At 41.0% G+C, this 14,994-nt stretch overlaps 1 protein-coding gene across 4 annotated transcripts in view; it reads left to right on the forward strand.

The window, feature by feature from the left end:
- The window catches only part of CTPS2 (CTP synthase 2), a 234,169-nt gene that overhangs the window by 46,574 nt on the left and 172,601 nt on the right, over nucleotides 1-14,994 (forward strand). For all 4 annotated transcript variants that reach the window (XM_088453684.1, XM_088453685.1, XM_088453687.1 and 1 more), the window contains 3 exons: nucleotides 180-263; nucleotides 1,287-1,367; nucleotides 5,713-5,864. In XM_088453684.1, the coding sequence (XP_088309810.1) occupies nucleotides 180-263; nucleotides 1,287-1,367; nucleotides 5,713-5,864 (317 nt within the window). The remainder of the gene's footprint in view (nucleotides 1-179; nucleotides 264-1,286; nucleotides 1,368-5,712; nucleotides 5,865-14,994) is intronic.

Below are 14,994 nucleotides of genomic sequence, written 5' to 3' on the forward strand. Positions count from 1 at the left end.
TGGAAATATTATAGCATCACTATAGAGTATACTAACACTTTAGAATCTCCCACTTCAGTACTTTCAATTATTGTCATAGTATACTGCTGGTTTTACCCTTGAATTTTATGATGTTCCTACATATATACTGAATGTGAATGAATGGGAAATTATAACATTAAACTGTTACTTTTGTTTAGCCGACAGCTACAGGAGAACAAAAGACGAAACCGACACAGAACAGTGTTCGAGCGCTCAGGGGACTTGGCTTATCTCCAGACTTGGTAAATCCAATACATTCCTGTTAAAATTAACTGTGTCTCTCTAAGGTGTCTGGCTGTTTGAGGAAGGACTAAAGCCGGTACACACTGGAGCGAATGGCTAAATCGTAACAGCATATCGTGCAGTGTGTATATACAATATGCACGCTCCCGCGGTCACTTGCAACTTCCTCAGGTTTGATGTGCTGCACATCAAACCTGAAGATATCGCAAGAGGCCCCATTCATGTTAATGAAGGACGGAACAAGTGGTGGTTCTGTCGTTCATAACATGACTCTAATGTGTACCCGCGGTATGATATGTCGGCCAAACAGGCCGACGTGTGTAGTAGGTATTACCGCCAGATCCCAACAGCGGCAGCCCAGCAAGGGTGAAAATCCCGATCGTCCCTAAAGTAAGTATCGCTAACCTAATTCCCCCCTCTAACCCTAACCCTTCCTTAGGGGTGCCTAACTCTAACCTCCCCCTCTAAGTGCCTAAACCTAACCCCCCCTTCGCCTAGCCTAACCCTAACCTCCCGGGGGGTGCCTAACCCTAAGTCCCCCCCGGAAGCCCTAAACCTAACCCTCCCCCACCTAGGCTGTTCGCGCCCAGCATCACTGCGATCGGGATGCCGGGCGTCGGTCTTCCGGCGTCTGGTTAATGACAGGAGTCTAGATTTAGACGCCTGTCATTAGTACCACACCGGGTCTAGAATGTCTGGCCGGCGGTCGGGATTTAGACCGTCGGCTTCCAAACTACATCCCCAGGCCGACATATCGTCCCGGTACACATTGTCCAGTGTACCTGGCTTTACACTGTTATTCCAAAGGGCTATCACATCCTATTCTCCTAATCAGCTGTAAATTGGTCATCCATTGCCAGGTGTAATTACAATAAGATTGTTATTCAATAATTAATAACTATAGATGAGGCTATAATGAAGCATATATATGCAGCTTCAGAAATGTACGGTGGCACAAACCTTGTAGTGATGAAATTATGCAAAGTCAAGAGTCCTGATTGCTGGTAATTATCTTGTGATAGATTGTATGCAGGAGTACCAAACCTATTGAGATGGCTGTGAAACAGAAGATTTCTATGTTTTGCCACGTGGAACCAGAACAGGTGATTTATTTAATGGAATTTGCTTACTGTTTTAGAGCTTGCTAAATTAAATGTTTGATAATTCACTTATTAAAGGATATGTTCACTGTCAGAAGATGTTACCTTAGACCAGAAGGATAATTTTTTAAAAATTTCATAAGATGCACTCGCTAATATAGTGTATAACTCTAATGAGCATCTAATAAAGTGTATCTAACGGGTAACTATGCGCACTTCTCTAGCTCTTTTCTCTGTGGAGCTCTCTAAGAAATGTCTTCTCACCAAGCTATTTTTATATGTAGGCCAAAGCCTTAATTGCCTTGGCCAAAGGATTACCCTACACCTCACACACAATAATCTTATACCAGTATAAAACACCCCCCACACATTAATCATACCCCTATATAACACCTCCCACACATTGATCTCATACAACCCATATAATTGTCACACACAATAATCTAAGACCTCCATAAAACACACAGTACTGTAGATGTTCGCCGTATTGGATTTCTGGGCAAGATGATGACGTCAGATGACAAAAACTGGAGCAGACCCTGGTGATGGACTCACCTAGGGAAGTGCGGGGACCGGTTCACCCCTCCCAGGTTAAACAGCATGAAGCTCCTCCAAGCCATGTCCTTCATGTATGCAGCCACTGACACTGGTGTCCCGTGTCCAGCATCAATGTTGTGTGTCCACTAACCATGCGGAATGTATGTCCCATGCACGCCAACGTGGTGACTTATCATTTGCTGATTGACACACACATGTGTATATATATATATATATATATATATATATATACACACACACATTCACACCCTACAAATATTCACACTCGGCACTAATACCACTTCCAAAATGTCAACGATTTCCGGTTTCTTATAACATACAATAATTCCAAAAGATATTCAGGGTGGTACTCAGAGTGAATATGCAAAAAAAAATAACACAGAACCTCCGCTCGTCAACATTTCAATTCAATTCTATTGCAGAATTTTCATCAGGACATGCCACCTGAATATCTTTGGAATTATATATATATATATATATATATATATATTTATATTTATATTTATAAAAAAAAATTTCTAATTTTATAGATTTGCAATACATTTTAAGTAAAACAGTACACAGTTAAATAAATAATTTGAAAAACAAATTTAAATACTAAATATCTTCAATTTCATATTAAAAAACAGTGAGAACAAAGGAATGTTATCATCACTAATATTGAAGGTAGTACATTTATTGGGATCCTGGCCCTCGCTTCTCCTTGCTAAGTTTGTCATAGAACAGAAAACAGACTGACCCTACGGGCTGTGGGTCAAAGAGTTGGCTGCAGTCAGCAAGACTAATACTGACTAAGCTTATAGGTAAATCAGTGAGTTTACACTTTTTGTTATTGTTTACTATCTTTACCTAAGTATATAAATAGTTTTTTTAATTACAAAATATTAAGGTCCAAATTTAAATCTGGAAATTACACATATAACCCTAGCTGGTAAATCTTCGGCGTGCCACTTATAACTGTTCCGTATGCTATGTCTGGCACGTGTGCTAGGAGTTGCCTGGTCTGTGCAATGTTCGGTGACAGTTTGCTCAATGTAAAATGTGTTCACTATACAGTCTTTACAAACATGCAGTTTGGCTTGGTCAGTGGTTTCTTTAGCAAATGGATCTATATAAAGGCCTTGGAGTAAATTCACGATGTGACACCTTTCAAAGTCTCTGCATCTTTAGCGGTTTTCGCCTTTGGATTTATAGTGACAATAATATTAAATACAAATCACGCCTATTTTTTTAAAACTGTAATATTATTGCCCCTTTAAATCCTGGCAAATATTGCAGCTGCATTAAAAAGTGCCGCTTAGTAAATTTACCCCCTGGTACCTTTGCAAAGTATGGGATCTGTGCAGGGTCGCTGCAGACTTGGCAACAGGTTCATTGCATTTGGTATTTGCAAAAATTATACTTTTTAATGGCTAGTTCCAAAGCTGTTGCAGGCTTCCAGTCAGACAGACCAGGAATGGGCACTTACTTCTGCAGCACACTGTTCACTGGTTAACCTCGGGTCTGGAAGATATAATAAGTGTTCGGAGCACTTTGCAATCATCAGAAAATGTTGCATGTTGTACCTTAAGATTGTAACTGTTCCCGTGTGACAGCAGCCCTCATTCAGTTCCAAGTGTAAGTTAAGTTCTCACAACCAACTTGATCTTTGTTTACTTATGTATATATCCTCCAAACTGTTCGTTCTTTCTTTCGGAAATGTCTAAAAGGTGTCCCAAGAAGGTCATTACAAGAAGCACAGTGTATTTGTTTTATTATTATGTATTATCGGCTATGTAGGCAAAGCCGCAAAACTCGCACACAAACTTTGTGTATCATGGTATTATTTTATAAGGAACTCTGATTTAAATTTGTTAGTCCATGGGACAGATCGATCCATAAAATAAAACAGTCATACAATAATGTATCCTATAAATAAATTAAAGTAGAGAAACAAATACAGTACTTATGAGATCTAAAACGTCTCTGATTAAATGCTTATAAGTGTGCTATATATCATACTTAAAACTGTTGTTATACATATTTGATCTGGAAGCACAAATGATAATTTACGAAGATGCAGCAAAGTGGCCACTTGGGTGAATGATGTTTTGAGACATCATACACCTAGTTGTGCAAGTAAAGGTGAATGATTAAGTGTGTCTAGGTAGGCTGCAGGTGGACATATTCGGTCCTCATGGGAGGAGTTAAGCAGATTATGGAATTGAGCCCTCTTCATATAACACACAAATACAAAAATAAAATACTTATGCCAAAAATATTTAAACCAGCTTCAAGAGGTGGAGAATGCACATTTTTTGGAGTTGCTTTTTATGTTTCTTTTTTTACCCCTGGAAAATGAGAGGTGGTAAAAATTGGACAATATTTTCCACGACGTACAGTAGGCACACTTATACAGGAAAGCACCAATATACAGATTATATACAAACATTGAAAATGGACAATTTTATGTAACACATACTAGATGTTCACATACGAGAAAAACGTAATGGTTGTAATTTATTAACATAATAGTTGTTAGTTATTAAAGGGCTTAAAGTGATAGTAAGCACCATCTTACTTTTCCTGGTATAGGCATTCCCATCTGGAACTGCAGTTCTTCCTTTATATTCTGTAGAGCCACTTCCCCTGTATAAGGATATAAAATGGACGTAGTTGTATAACATTAAATGTTTTGCATATCTACAGATTTATTGTGGTTAGTAAAAGATCCTCATTGTTTCTCCCTGCAATTTGCACTTGTTTGTACTGCGCATGTTCATCAGAAGCCATGGCGACAGAGTCGCATTTTACGTTTACGACCCATTGATGCTGACCCTAAAATAGACGCAAATGCCCCTTTTTGGAGGCAGATCACTTGCAGGTCCTCGACTCTCACCGCAAAATATGAACACATGATGACACCATGAAACTACCGAAAGTTTGCAGTTTGTAGAACCGCCGATTGATACACGCCATACAGCCTGCTTTAGAGTTGGGCATTAATGTGACTTATATAAATTTTGTTGCACAAGTTGCGGCTGTATTTTGAATTGAGAGTATTTTGACTGTGTTCATGTATAGCAGCAAGTACACCAGGCCCTTAGAGATAAGTCAGAGTTTTATTTACACATATCTGTAAAATAAATTTTTAGTAGGAGACTTCACATAGGACTGCACATGACTGCATTTTTGTGCCAAATGCATTTCTATGCTTGATTTAAAGTTGCATGTATTTTAAGAGTATTAAATTATTTTTTAATCCCTTTGCCAAATTGTTTTGTTCATATTTATTCCCAGTATTTGGGTTTCCATATCTCACTGCCTTCATACAAACAAGAGCAGTTATCTGAGGTCTCCTTAGGTTGATTGATGCCTGTATAAAATTTCTGGTACTGGAGAAAGGCATGATGGGACATGGAGTTCCTTGATTAAGAGCAGTTCATTGATTAAAGTCACTTGGAGAACATGCTTTCCATCCCCAGACTTCACTAATAAACCAGCATCTTTAGATCTTCCATAACTGAATACTAACCCCTGGATATGCCATTTGTTGAGCTAAGTAAATAAATAAACAAATACCCACACCTATAGGTAAGGCGAGGGTGATGTTATTTTCTACTTAATTTTACATGTTTTGAAATGTTATTATAGAAAACAAATAATTAAGTTATCATTTACGAAAAGCTTAATACAGTAAATTTCAGACAGCAGGCTTGAAACGTATTCAGCTTGCAAACTCTTTTTTTGCTGTTTTGTACATACAGCCATTATTATCAATGTCTGCTCAAATAAATTATTTCATTTCCAGGTCATTTTTGTTCACGATGTCTCTTCTACTTACCGTGTGCCCATATTATTGGAGGAACAAGGGATAATCAAATATTTTAAACACAGGCTGGACCTTCCTGTTGCTGATGAGCCCAGTGTGCAACTCTTGAAGTGGAAAAGAATGGCTGACAGGTACATTAGGATGCATTTATCGTGCCACATTGTCTGGATTATATTATGCCATAATTGTTAAAGACAAATTTGCACCAAAAATGATTTTTTAAATATATATATATATATATATATATATATATATACATACACATACATACAGTAAACATATAACAAGGGCCCTCGTTCAGAGCCGTTCGCTATTTGCGGTTGTTCGTTCAAAAACAAGGGGTGGCTATTCAAATGATCCGTTCGCACATTGCAGTCTGTTCACACCTCTAAGTCTGAACGAGCGAGCAAACCATACGCTCGTTTATTTGATAAAAATGTCCCCTGGCCGCTCGCACCATTCGTCATGTCCGCTATTTATTAGATTAATCGAGTACATCGTACAGCGTATGAACTGCTCGCTATTCTTGTGGTTGGTTTTTTCAACCGCTATTTTGCGAGCAGTTCTGAGTTTAAAAAAACCAAGTGATGGGGTCAATGACGCTGCTGGATTAATTATGCACACCCTTAAAACGCCCGTTTTGACCTTTAAGCACGCCTGTGTTCGAATTCCACTCCCCCGTTTTCAAGCACCTTCCCCTGTTACCACCCACATACGCCTCATTCTGTCTCTCAAAATAGCAGGCACTCGCTATATAGCGTACAAACGATTTTCGGCCGCACTGACTGGTTCGCGCATGCGTACTAAAAACCATACGCATGCGCAGATGTGCGAACATCGCTCGGAACGAGCGTACTGCCGCCAACGAGCGGCTCTGAATGAGGGCCAAAGTCCCCAGTTTAGGGGTCTGTCTGTTCGTTCGTGATCTCTTAAACCACTGGACACATTTTGATGGGGTTTTCACTATTCTATACAGCATTGGTCTGTGACAAAAGGGAGCCGAGGAGTGACGATTTTACTGAAGCAAGTCACAGAAAAACTGTTGCGCTGTTTGAGTGAGTGAGTGACTAACTGATGCCCTGATTTACTCTCTGAGACAGTAGTGATGAACATCGACCATCCAAGATTTTAAATCATTGATGTTTTATGTCCAATGTCGAATAGTTTTACCATCTATGGCAGAGAGTCAATGGTTCTCTGCCATCGATGGACGAATGGGAAACCATTTTTTTTTATCTGGATGGAATGATGCTTAGCCCCACCCCGCCCCCTGTTGCCAGCTAAGCCCCACTTCTGTTTTTGATTAGCCTACAGGCCACTGTTCCCCATCGCAGTGGTGTTCACCGAGGGGTGCAAACCATTGATGATTCACCATAGATGATAACCATCGATGGACACTGTTCCGATGGCCTTCCCTATGAGATAATGAGAGCCAGTCAGAGATAGCAATGTGTCCTCCTGTTGCTTAACAGCAGCCTTAGATAGGGTGGTGGGTGAGGAACTGAGCAGGGTCACGTCTGAGGCAGACACAGTAACCAGGAAGGAGCCAGGGGAGGGATAGCTATCAGGAATGAAAAAAAAAAAAAAATACAACCATTGGAACACCATCAAATAATTTCCATTTGATGGTGACAAACATCGGACCACCACCATCAAATATTAAAAACAATACCATCGGAACAAAAACATCTCTACTGTTCTAGAGAAGGATTTTACTTTTGTGCACAGGCAACTTTTGGTTACTTATCACTTTAGAGCAGCTGTGTGTAGTCCAGGGTTTCTTTTGTGTCATGCTTGATGCTGAAGACATGGAGAACAGGACCGCTGTCTTCAAGGTTGTAGTGGAGATCATGGGAGCCAACAAGTTTTAGTATCAGATGCTATGAGTATTTCTCTCTGCCTGTGGATGGTTAAACACAGAGCTGATGTAAAGTTGTTGAGTCAGATCAGTTTATAGCTTAAGCTGCCCAGTGCCAGCAAGTAAAAGGTCACAAAAAATAATACTAAGGTCAAGTAGGTAAACAGCTTAATGATACTAAAAAAAATAATACATAATATAAGGAAAGAATGAGGAAATACCTAATACTGTAAACATATAAGGGATAACTAAATATGATAATGATTGTTTCGCAATGCCGTCACAGCCTAACATAAGGACGCCCACATTACCTTACACACATCCGTAATGCTTTGCAAGTTTGCAAAACCATCGGTAACATCGAGTACAATCGGAGCCTCACTCACACTTGCACAAGGCCTGAGCCTACTCAGAAATTGCTAATCTCATCGTACGCAGTGAAAGCTCAAGCTGCGTATGGCATCGCAATGGCTAATTTATGCACGCCTCTGTAATGGCGTTGAAACGCACTGGCACCCTGTGTTTCGCCAACCACCCCCTCGTCTCCACCCCCAAATGGTCACATCCTGTCAATCACTCTGCAATAGGTCTACGTAGTTACTGCGATCGCAGTGGAGTCATCGCGCACTTGCAATGCATGCGCAGAACGCAACAGTCGGCCAATCGCACGTGTAATCGCATTTGCGATCGGTAATGAATCAGGCCGTCAGTGTATTCTACAACAAGTGAACAGAGCAGGGTGACTATAAGCAATAATCAGAAGGCTCTAATCCACACTGGAATGTAATAAGGAAAGAAATAAGAAGTGGGATGTATCAGACCCATGGCAAGTAATTAAATAGACATGAGCAAAGCATCAGAGGGTCATGGATTTTTCTGAGACACGTGAGTAACAATAGAACTGGTTTACATATGGATTTAAGGTGAAATATATGCATACGAGAATAAGTCTGCTGGAGAGCATTAGCATAGCTGTTGGATCTACGAAGCTAAATACCAGACTGCAGATTCATGGCATCGCCCCTTTCCTGTTCTAGCACTCCCAGTACCCCAGTAATCTTCAGGCTCATAAAATTCAGTTATCACAACACTCCCACAATTTACTTTGAACCCATAGGAAATTCTTGTCATTGTATTTCTTTATTATCAAATATTGTTTCCCATATTTCCAAAACATCCTGAGCTCCCTCTTTTTACTTAGCAGACTCCTTATCATTTGGAAATTAACACCGAAGCTTATTGGGGTTAATTCTGAGTTACTGTAGGGGAAAAAAAGCAAGTAACTATGCACCTGGACAACCCATGTTGCAATGCAAGACGTGCAAAAATACATTTATTGTCTTTGCATGTGGGGTAAATATTGGCTGCTTTTGCATGTAACCCACAAATGCTTGACAGCTTTATATTTACACTGTAATTTAGATCTGAGCTAGGACACATCCCTTTCAAATCTAATTCTCTCTGCACCTTTTAAATCCGCCCACCTGTAGTGCAGCATGGTTCTAACATGGTGCAAGGTTACTTGTTTGTTTTTCTTGCTTTACTCAGAATCAGCCCCTATTGTCTTCAAATCTGCTGTTTTGGTGTTTTTTTTCTTCCTTTCTATTTTCTTTAACTGTAAGAGAGGGATCTCTCTGTAACCTGCAAGAACCCTCCCCATTCACCCACCGCTGCACCCATTTCTCTGACAGACCAGTGGCACCATAGTTTATTGTTGTGCTCCATAGCAGCTGAACCCCCCACTCCCTAGGTCCACAGCTCTACTCTGCAAATGGCTTCACCTAAGTATAGGCATACAAAGTGTGTTCTCAGAGGAGGACTTGGGGAGTGCTGCTGAGCCTGAGGGAAGAGGGGGTGAAGCTAGCCTTTCTGTGACCTGAGGCAAAGACTCAGCTCGGCGTCCCCTTCAAGTAGTTAGTAGCCATCCTCTGCGTATAAAATGCGGAGAGCATCAGTGACCGCCGTGTCATGTAGGGAGCATCATTGACATCTATATAATGTAGGGAGCTTCAATGACCTCTATATAATACAGAGAGCATCAGTGACCACCATACAGTATAATGCAGGGAACATCAGTGACCTCCATATAATGCAGAGAGAATCAGTGACAGCCATATAATACAGAGAGGCGAAAAGTCCGGATCTGCAATACTTGTTCGCCGATGACGTCATTTTCGCCTGTTTTGCTTTTACCCCGTATTCAATTTGAAAGACTTTCCGCCTAGGCGGAAAGTCAATGCACTGTAATAGGCGAAAAAGTTTTGCCTATGAATAGCAGGCGGAAAAAAGTGCAGAATTGGGGTTTTGGGGTGCAACGTTGCGGGAACCCCCCTGCAGCCTGACAGTCCCCCAAAGGTAAACTGTGTCAAAAATGTTTTCAAAAACACTTAACACCCCCAAAAAAATCACTTTCATCTTGGGGGCGAAAAAAATAAAAGTTGGGGGACAAAGTTAAAAACTAGCGAACTTGACTCTGGAGTGGTCCCCAAGTCTGCCCCATTTGTTTTTTGATTGCAGGTGCTTGCGGCAGGTGGATTTTTCACGATTTATTCAACTTCACTTTAGCAACTTTTAAATATGCAGACCCCCATTTTCAAGTACCAAAAATTTGCTGGGATAACTTATTTTCTAGAAAAAATACTCCTGAATACTATTCTGCATGACGTATAGAAAAACGCTATTTAGCAGCTATTCAGCCCGTTTAAAAACACCAAATACCTTCAGCAAGCCAAATCGGGGGTAACCAAAGCTAACCCCCATGTCAGAGCATCTTTTGGGGCGTGTCAGGCTGATTTCCCCAAAACTGACAGTACTTTCCGCCTGTTTAAGTTTCGCCGGGTCCCGTTTTCGCGTACTTTCAGATTGAATATGGGGTAAAGCGGCCACGCTCGCTGTACTTTTCCGCCTGCAAAAGAGGTGAAGTAGGCGAAAAGTCCGGGACGCGAAAAAGTATCGCGGCTCGACTCAAATTGAATACGGCTCTCAGTCACACTTAGATATACTAGTGTTGCTTATCAAATGAATCAGTGCAGTCTCGTGGTGAGTCTTAGTCGTATCGCATTGTGACTAGGACAAATTTTAATCCAAAAAAGAAGCAAAAAGTGCTCTTGGCACAAGCAGAGTCACACGGACCTGGCGCGCCAACAGGGGCTGTTTGCCGCGATTTCAGCAAAAGTGCTTATCTGTATGAGATCCATTCTGTTATTAGGAACAAAGGGTAATCTTTCAGCAGGATCACTTGACCTGAATGGCTTGCTGTCTCCTGAGTTCAGCATGAGCTGGATTTCTTTACTTGAACTGGGTATGAACCAGCTGTTTTTGTTTATATTTATATCAGCACAGAATAAATGGAAGATGCAAGATTCAAGAGTTAGTTTAACCACTTAACTGGCTAATATTTTTCCCAAGAACTGCTCAGAAATTGCCAGGTTTTTTTTATGATTGAATTAGGTCAAGAACATCATTTAAAAACTTATCCAACATGATTTTCTAAAAGAAAATAAATAAAAAAATAAATATATATATATATACACAGTATATAATTATTTTTTTTAAACACAGTATACCATTAAAATAGCTATTTTAATGGTATACTGTAGTGATGGCTATTGACAGCTGTACCATCGATGGAGCAACCATCAATAAAAATCTTCAATTGCTTGAGACTGCAGCCACTGATGTGTCCTTACATCGGTTGGGGCTGCCATCGGTGGTGCAACATCAGTGCTCGTCAGCGATGGAAAATCCACTTGTTATCGGTCATAGACCGATGGTCAGTGGCTATCCCTAGTATACTATATAGTGTACCATCCCTATCCCATTGGGCTACATCTGACTATTTGCCCGGCATCTGCTCCTTCCTCACTGCAGCTGCCGGGTTGCCTCTAGCTTGGCAGAGGTGGGGGAAGGCGACGTGGGGGGGCTGTATTTTTCCATTTGCCTGGCGGCTGCACCTCCAGCTGTCTTTAGCTAGGCAGCAGGTGGCAGGAGAGAAGGACAGCTGGCTGTTTGATTTACTTGCCCGCCAACTGCTCCGTCTCCTTTACAGCCGCCGGGTTGGGGTGCGCCAGCACTGGGCAGGCCGATCTCTTCTGCTAGCAGTGATCGGCACAGGGGGAGGAGCCTCTGAGATTGGTGGCTGCTGGAAGATTATCTTCCAAAAGCCGCCCACTGGGCATTTATTATTGGTCACATCAAATGTGACCATGTCAGGGAAAGCCCGGCCTGATGTGATCGCACTCCAGGCAAGTGGTTAAGGAAATATGCAGTAAACTGAAGGAGAAGACTGTAACTGTTCAATTCTCTGCAACGCCACACAAGGGAAAGCTAAAGGCTTGGTGTAAACCAAATAAAGCTTAACAGTAGAATATCTTCATTTAATTTAAGTTATTACTTTAAAATATTAGTAATTATCCTCCGAGTGATCAATGTAAACCTTGATTCAGAAACAAAGAGCAGATAATTCTCAGTCTCTTTATGCAAATACATTTTACAATTCCGTGTAATGCTCTGGCAAATTTATAAAAATTTTTGCTACAGCCTATGAATACTGTAGCAGGAGAAAAGAAGTGCAACATTTTTATTTTGGGGTGCAAACATGGGACAGCCCCCCAAAGGACAACTGTGTCAAAAAATATGGGGAAAAAAAACATAAGAACACCCCAAAAAAGTACTTTCATTTTGGGGGTGAAAAAGTACAAAGTGGGGGGATAAGCATAAAAACTAGCGAAATAGCGTTCTTAGGTGTCTGCAACGATGGGTCTGGTGTTTTTAGGATTGCAGGTGTGTTTTTCACGTTTTTTTAACTTCGCTTTAGAGAGATAAAAATATGCTAGCACCCATTTTCAAGTACTGTACCCCAAATTTGACAAGACTACTTGTTTTGACCCAAAAATACTGCTTAATGCCATTCTTCACCACTTTTACAAGGATGCTAATAACAAGGATTTTAAACAACTTCAGTACCCCAAATAGTTTTATTAGGGCTATTGGAACACTTCTACATTGATCCCCAATGTTAGTGCATCTTTTTGGGGAGTTCAGATTGATTTCCCCCATTCTGACAGTACTTTCCGCCTGTTCTGCATTTGCCGCTTGCAATTTTCGCCTGGTTAGTAATTGAATAGGGCGAAAAGCGGGAACACGCACAATAAGATTTCGCCTACAAAGCACGCGATGTAGGCGAAAAGTTGGGTGTGCGGAACTTTTTCGCCGAGGCAAAACTAATTGAATACGGGCCATAGTAACTAAACAGATTTGTACTGTTATGTTTTAGCAATTCAGGTTAGATAATGAAAGCAAGCGTCTTTTTGGCACCAATGTGTTTTTCTTTCAAATGGCTTTTTCCTACATCAAAATTGAGGGCTCCAACCTCTTTGTAGGAATGATCGTGTTAACCCCCTGGCCTTGCTTGTAACTGCTTTTACATGTGTGTCAGTTGCTCATGATATACAATCAGGAATATTGATTTTCACAGTGCCAGACTAATTTTCCTGGTAGAGAATTTCTGCTCTTCCAAATAATATTTTTATTTATTTATTTTTTTTAAAGTGACGTTTTGGCTGGAATGTTACTCACTATACTGGAATGTTTACAGAGAAAAAGAATTACAGTGCATAGCAATAATATCGTACCAGAGTAGTGTTGTGTCCTTTATAGCCGCCGCATAATTAAGGTTATTAATTGAGATTGTCAGGACGAAGGACACTGACCTTGCTACTGCAGGAATCATACGCATTCTAGATTTTCTTTTTTGTTATTTGCCAGTAAGTCTGGTAGCAGCTAGGGCCTGATTCAGAAGTGGAGGCCATGACAATGTACAGTATGTGCAGTTGAGAGATTTTCTGCTACTGCAAATGTGCGAAAAGTCCTGAAAACCACAATGGCGCATTAGTTCACCTGGGTGTACGTAGAGACGCATTGTTACATACTGCCATTAGAATTTGCGGCGTCAGGCTATGAATGGTGAATGGGAGGTGGCCTGAAGTGAATGTAATAAAGGCTGTCTCATGGGCGTGTTATGGGAGTGTCCCAGGAGTGTCAGTGAACGTGGCTGCATTCCCAAATGCCAGGCAGCAGCCACTGAAGCCATATTGGCAATTTCAGAAGGAGACAATGCGCCAGCCATAGGCTGGTGCAAGGGTTAATAGTGGATGCAATGATGCGCAGATGGTGGAGTATTCAGTGCCACTGGTGGAGTAATACTATCTACAGGCATTGATAATGTGCGTCTCAGGGCTTGAAAGTTCGTTGCACGCTAGTGCACAAGGGGAAGGCTGGAACTAGCATTTTCACATTATTGCCGCTGCGACTCCACAAATAATTGCAACCACAGCGGCAATAGCGTCCATCTCTGAATTGGGCCCTTAATTGTATACTCAAATCATGGGAACAAGTCTTTAATCTTGATTTGTTTGTGGGAATTAAAAAAAAAACATATATATATAATTTTCAACTGGATACACAGTGGCATGTAGCGGGACTGGAGCCAACCAGCATTAATATGTTAACATCTGTATAAAGCATTTTAGCTCAGCTAACAGGTTGAAGTGGGGGGGGTGGGGTCAGTTCTAAAGCTGGATACACACTAAACGATGTGTCTACCCAGAGATGCAGTGGATGACTGGACGGGCGACGGGCCGATATATCGGGTGGCCGGTACACATTAGACGATTGATCCGGTGCTCGCCTGATATTTCGGGTCCAGGCGCATCCAGCTGCTTGGGGTTGTCAGTTGCATTGTCAGATTGAGCTGCATTTAGGGCCGACCTGACGAATCGACTGACAACCAAACGGGAGTGTGCATGGCCCGACCTAGTGAGTACACACTAGGCGATTTTGACGATGTGTTGGCCCGATTTGTCGGATCAGGCAAATATCATCTAGTACCCACTTTTACATGCCCATTCTAACAATTTGTGATGTAAGGTTTGTGTCACACTGGTTTGTGAAGATTGAGGTGTGCTCCACAACATGAAATATCGTTCATTGGCCCATTATCAACAATATTCTTTAATGTCTCCCAATGTGTCTGAAGTTAATATTTTATTCTAATACTATAATTGAGACTAAAATTCTATTTATTAATCTGTCTATTGATCTAAAAGCTTTGCTGATGTTTTTGGCCTAGAGAAACACCTTTGATGACTATACTAGGTTTAAAATTGTCCCCAGAGTTTTCAAGGACGTTCCTATATTTCCCATTAGGGAAATTTGCTGCCAGATTTGCCTTTGTGGCAGTCAATATCCATTTGTCACATACACATGGCAGCATGAAGTACAGGAACACTTATGCTTGCAAGTATGACAGAATAATTAGGAATTAGTTATTCCTCTTTTGTGTGGGAGCCGCCTGGCCTGATCATAGGGCTAAAATAAATGTAAGTCAGAAACAAATATGATAA

The sequence above is a fragment of the Taudactylus pleione genome, unplaced genomic scaffold (genome assembly GCF_031769625.1).
Source record: "Taudactylus pleione unplaced genomic scaffold, aTauple2 ptg000585l, whole genome shotgun sequence".
Lineage (NCBI taxonomy): Eukaryota > Metazoa > Chordata > Amphibia > Anura > Myobatrachidae > Taudactylus > Taudactylus pleione.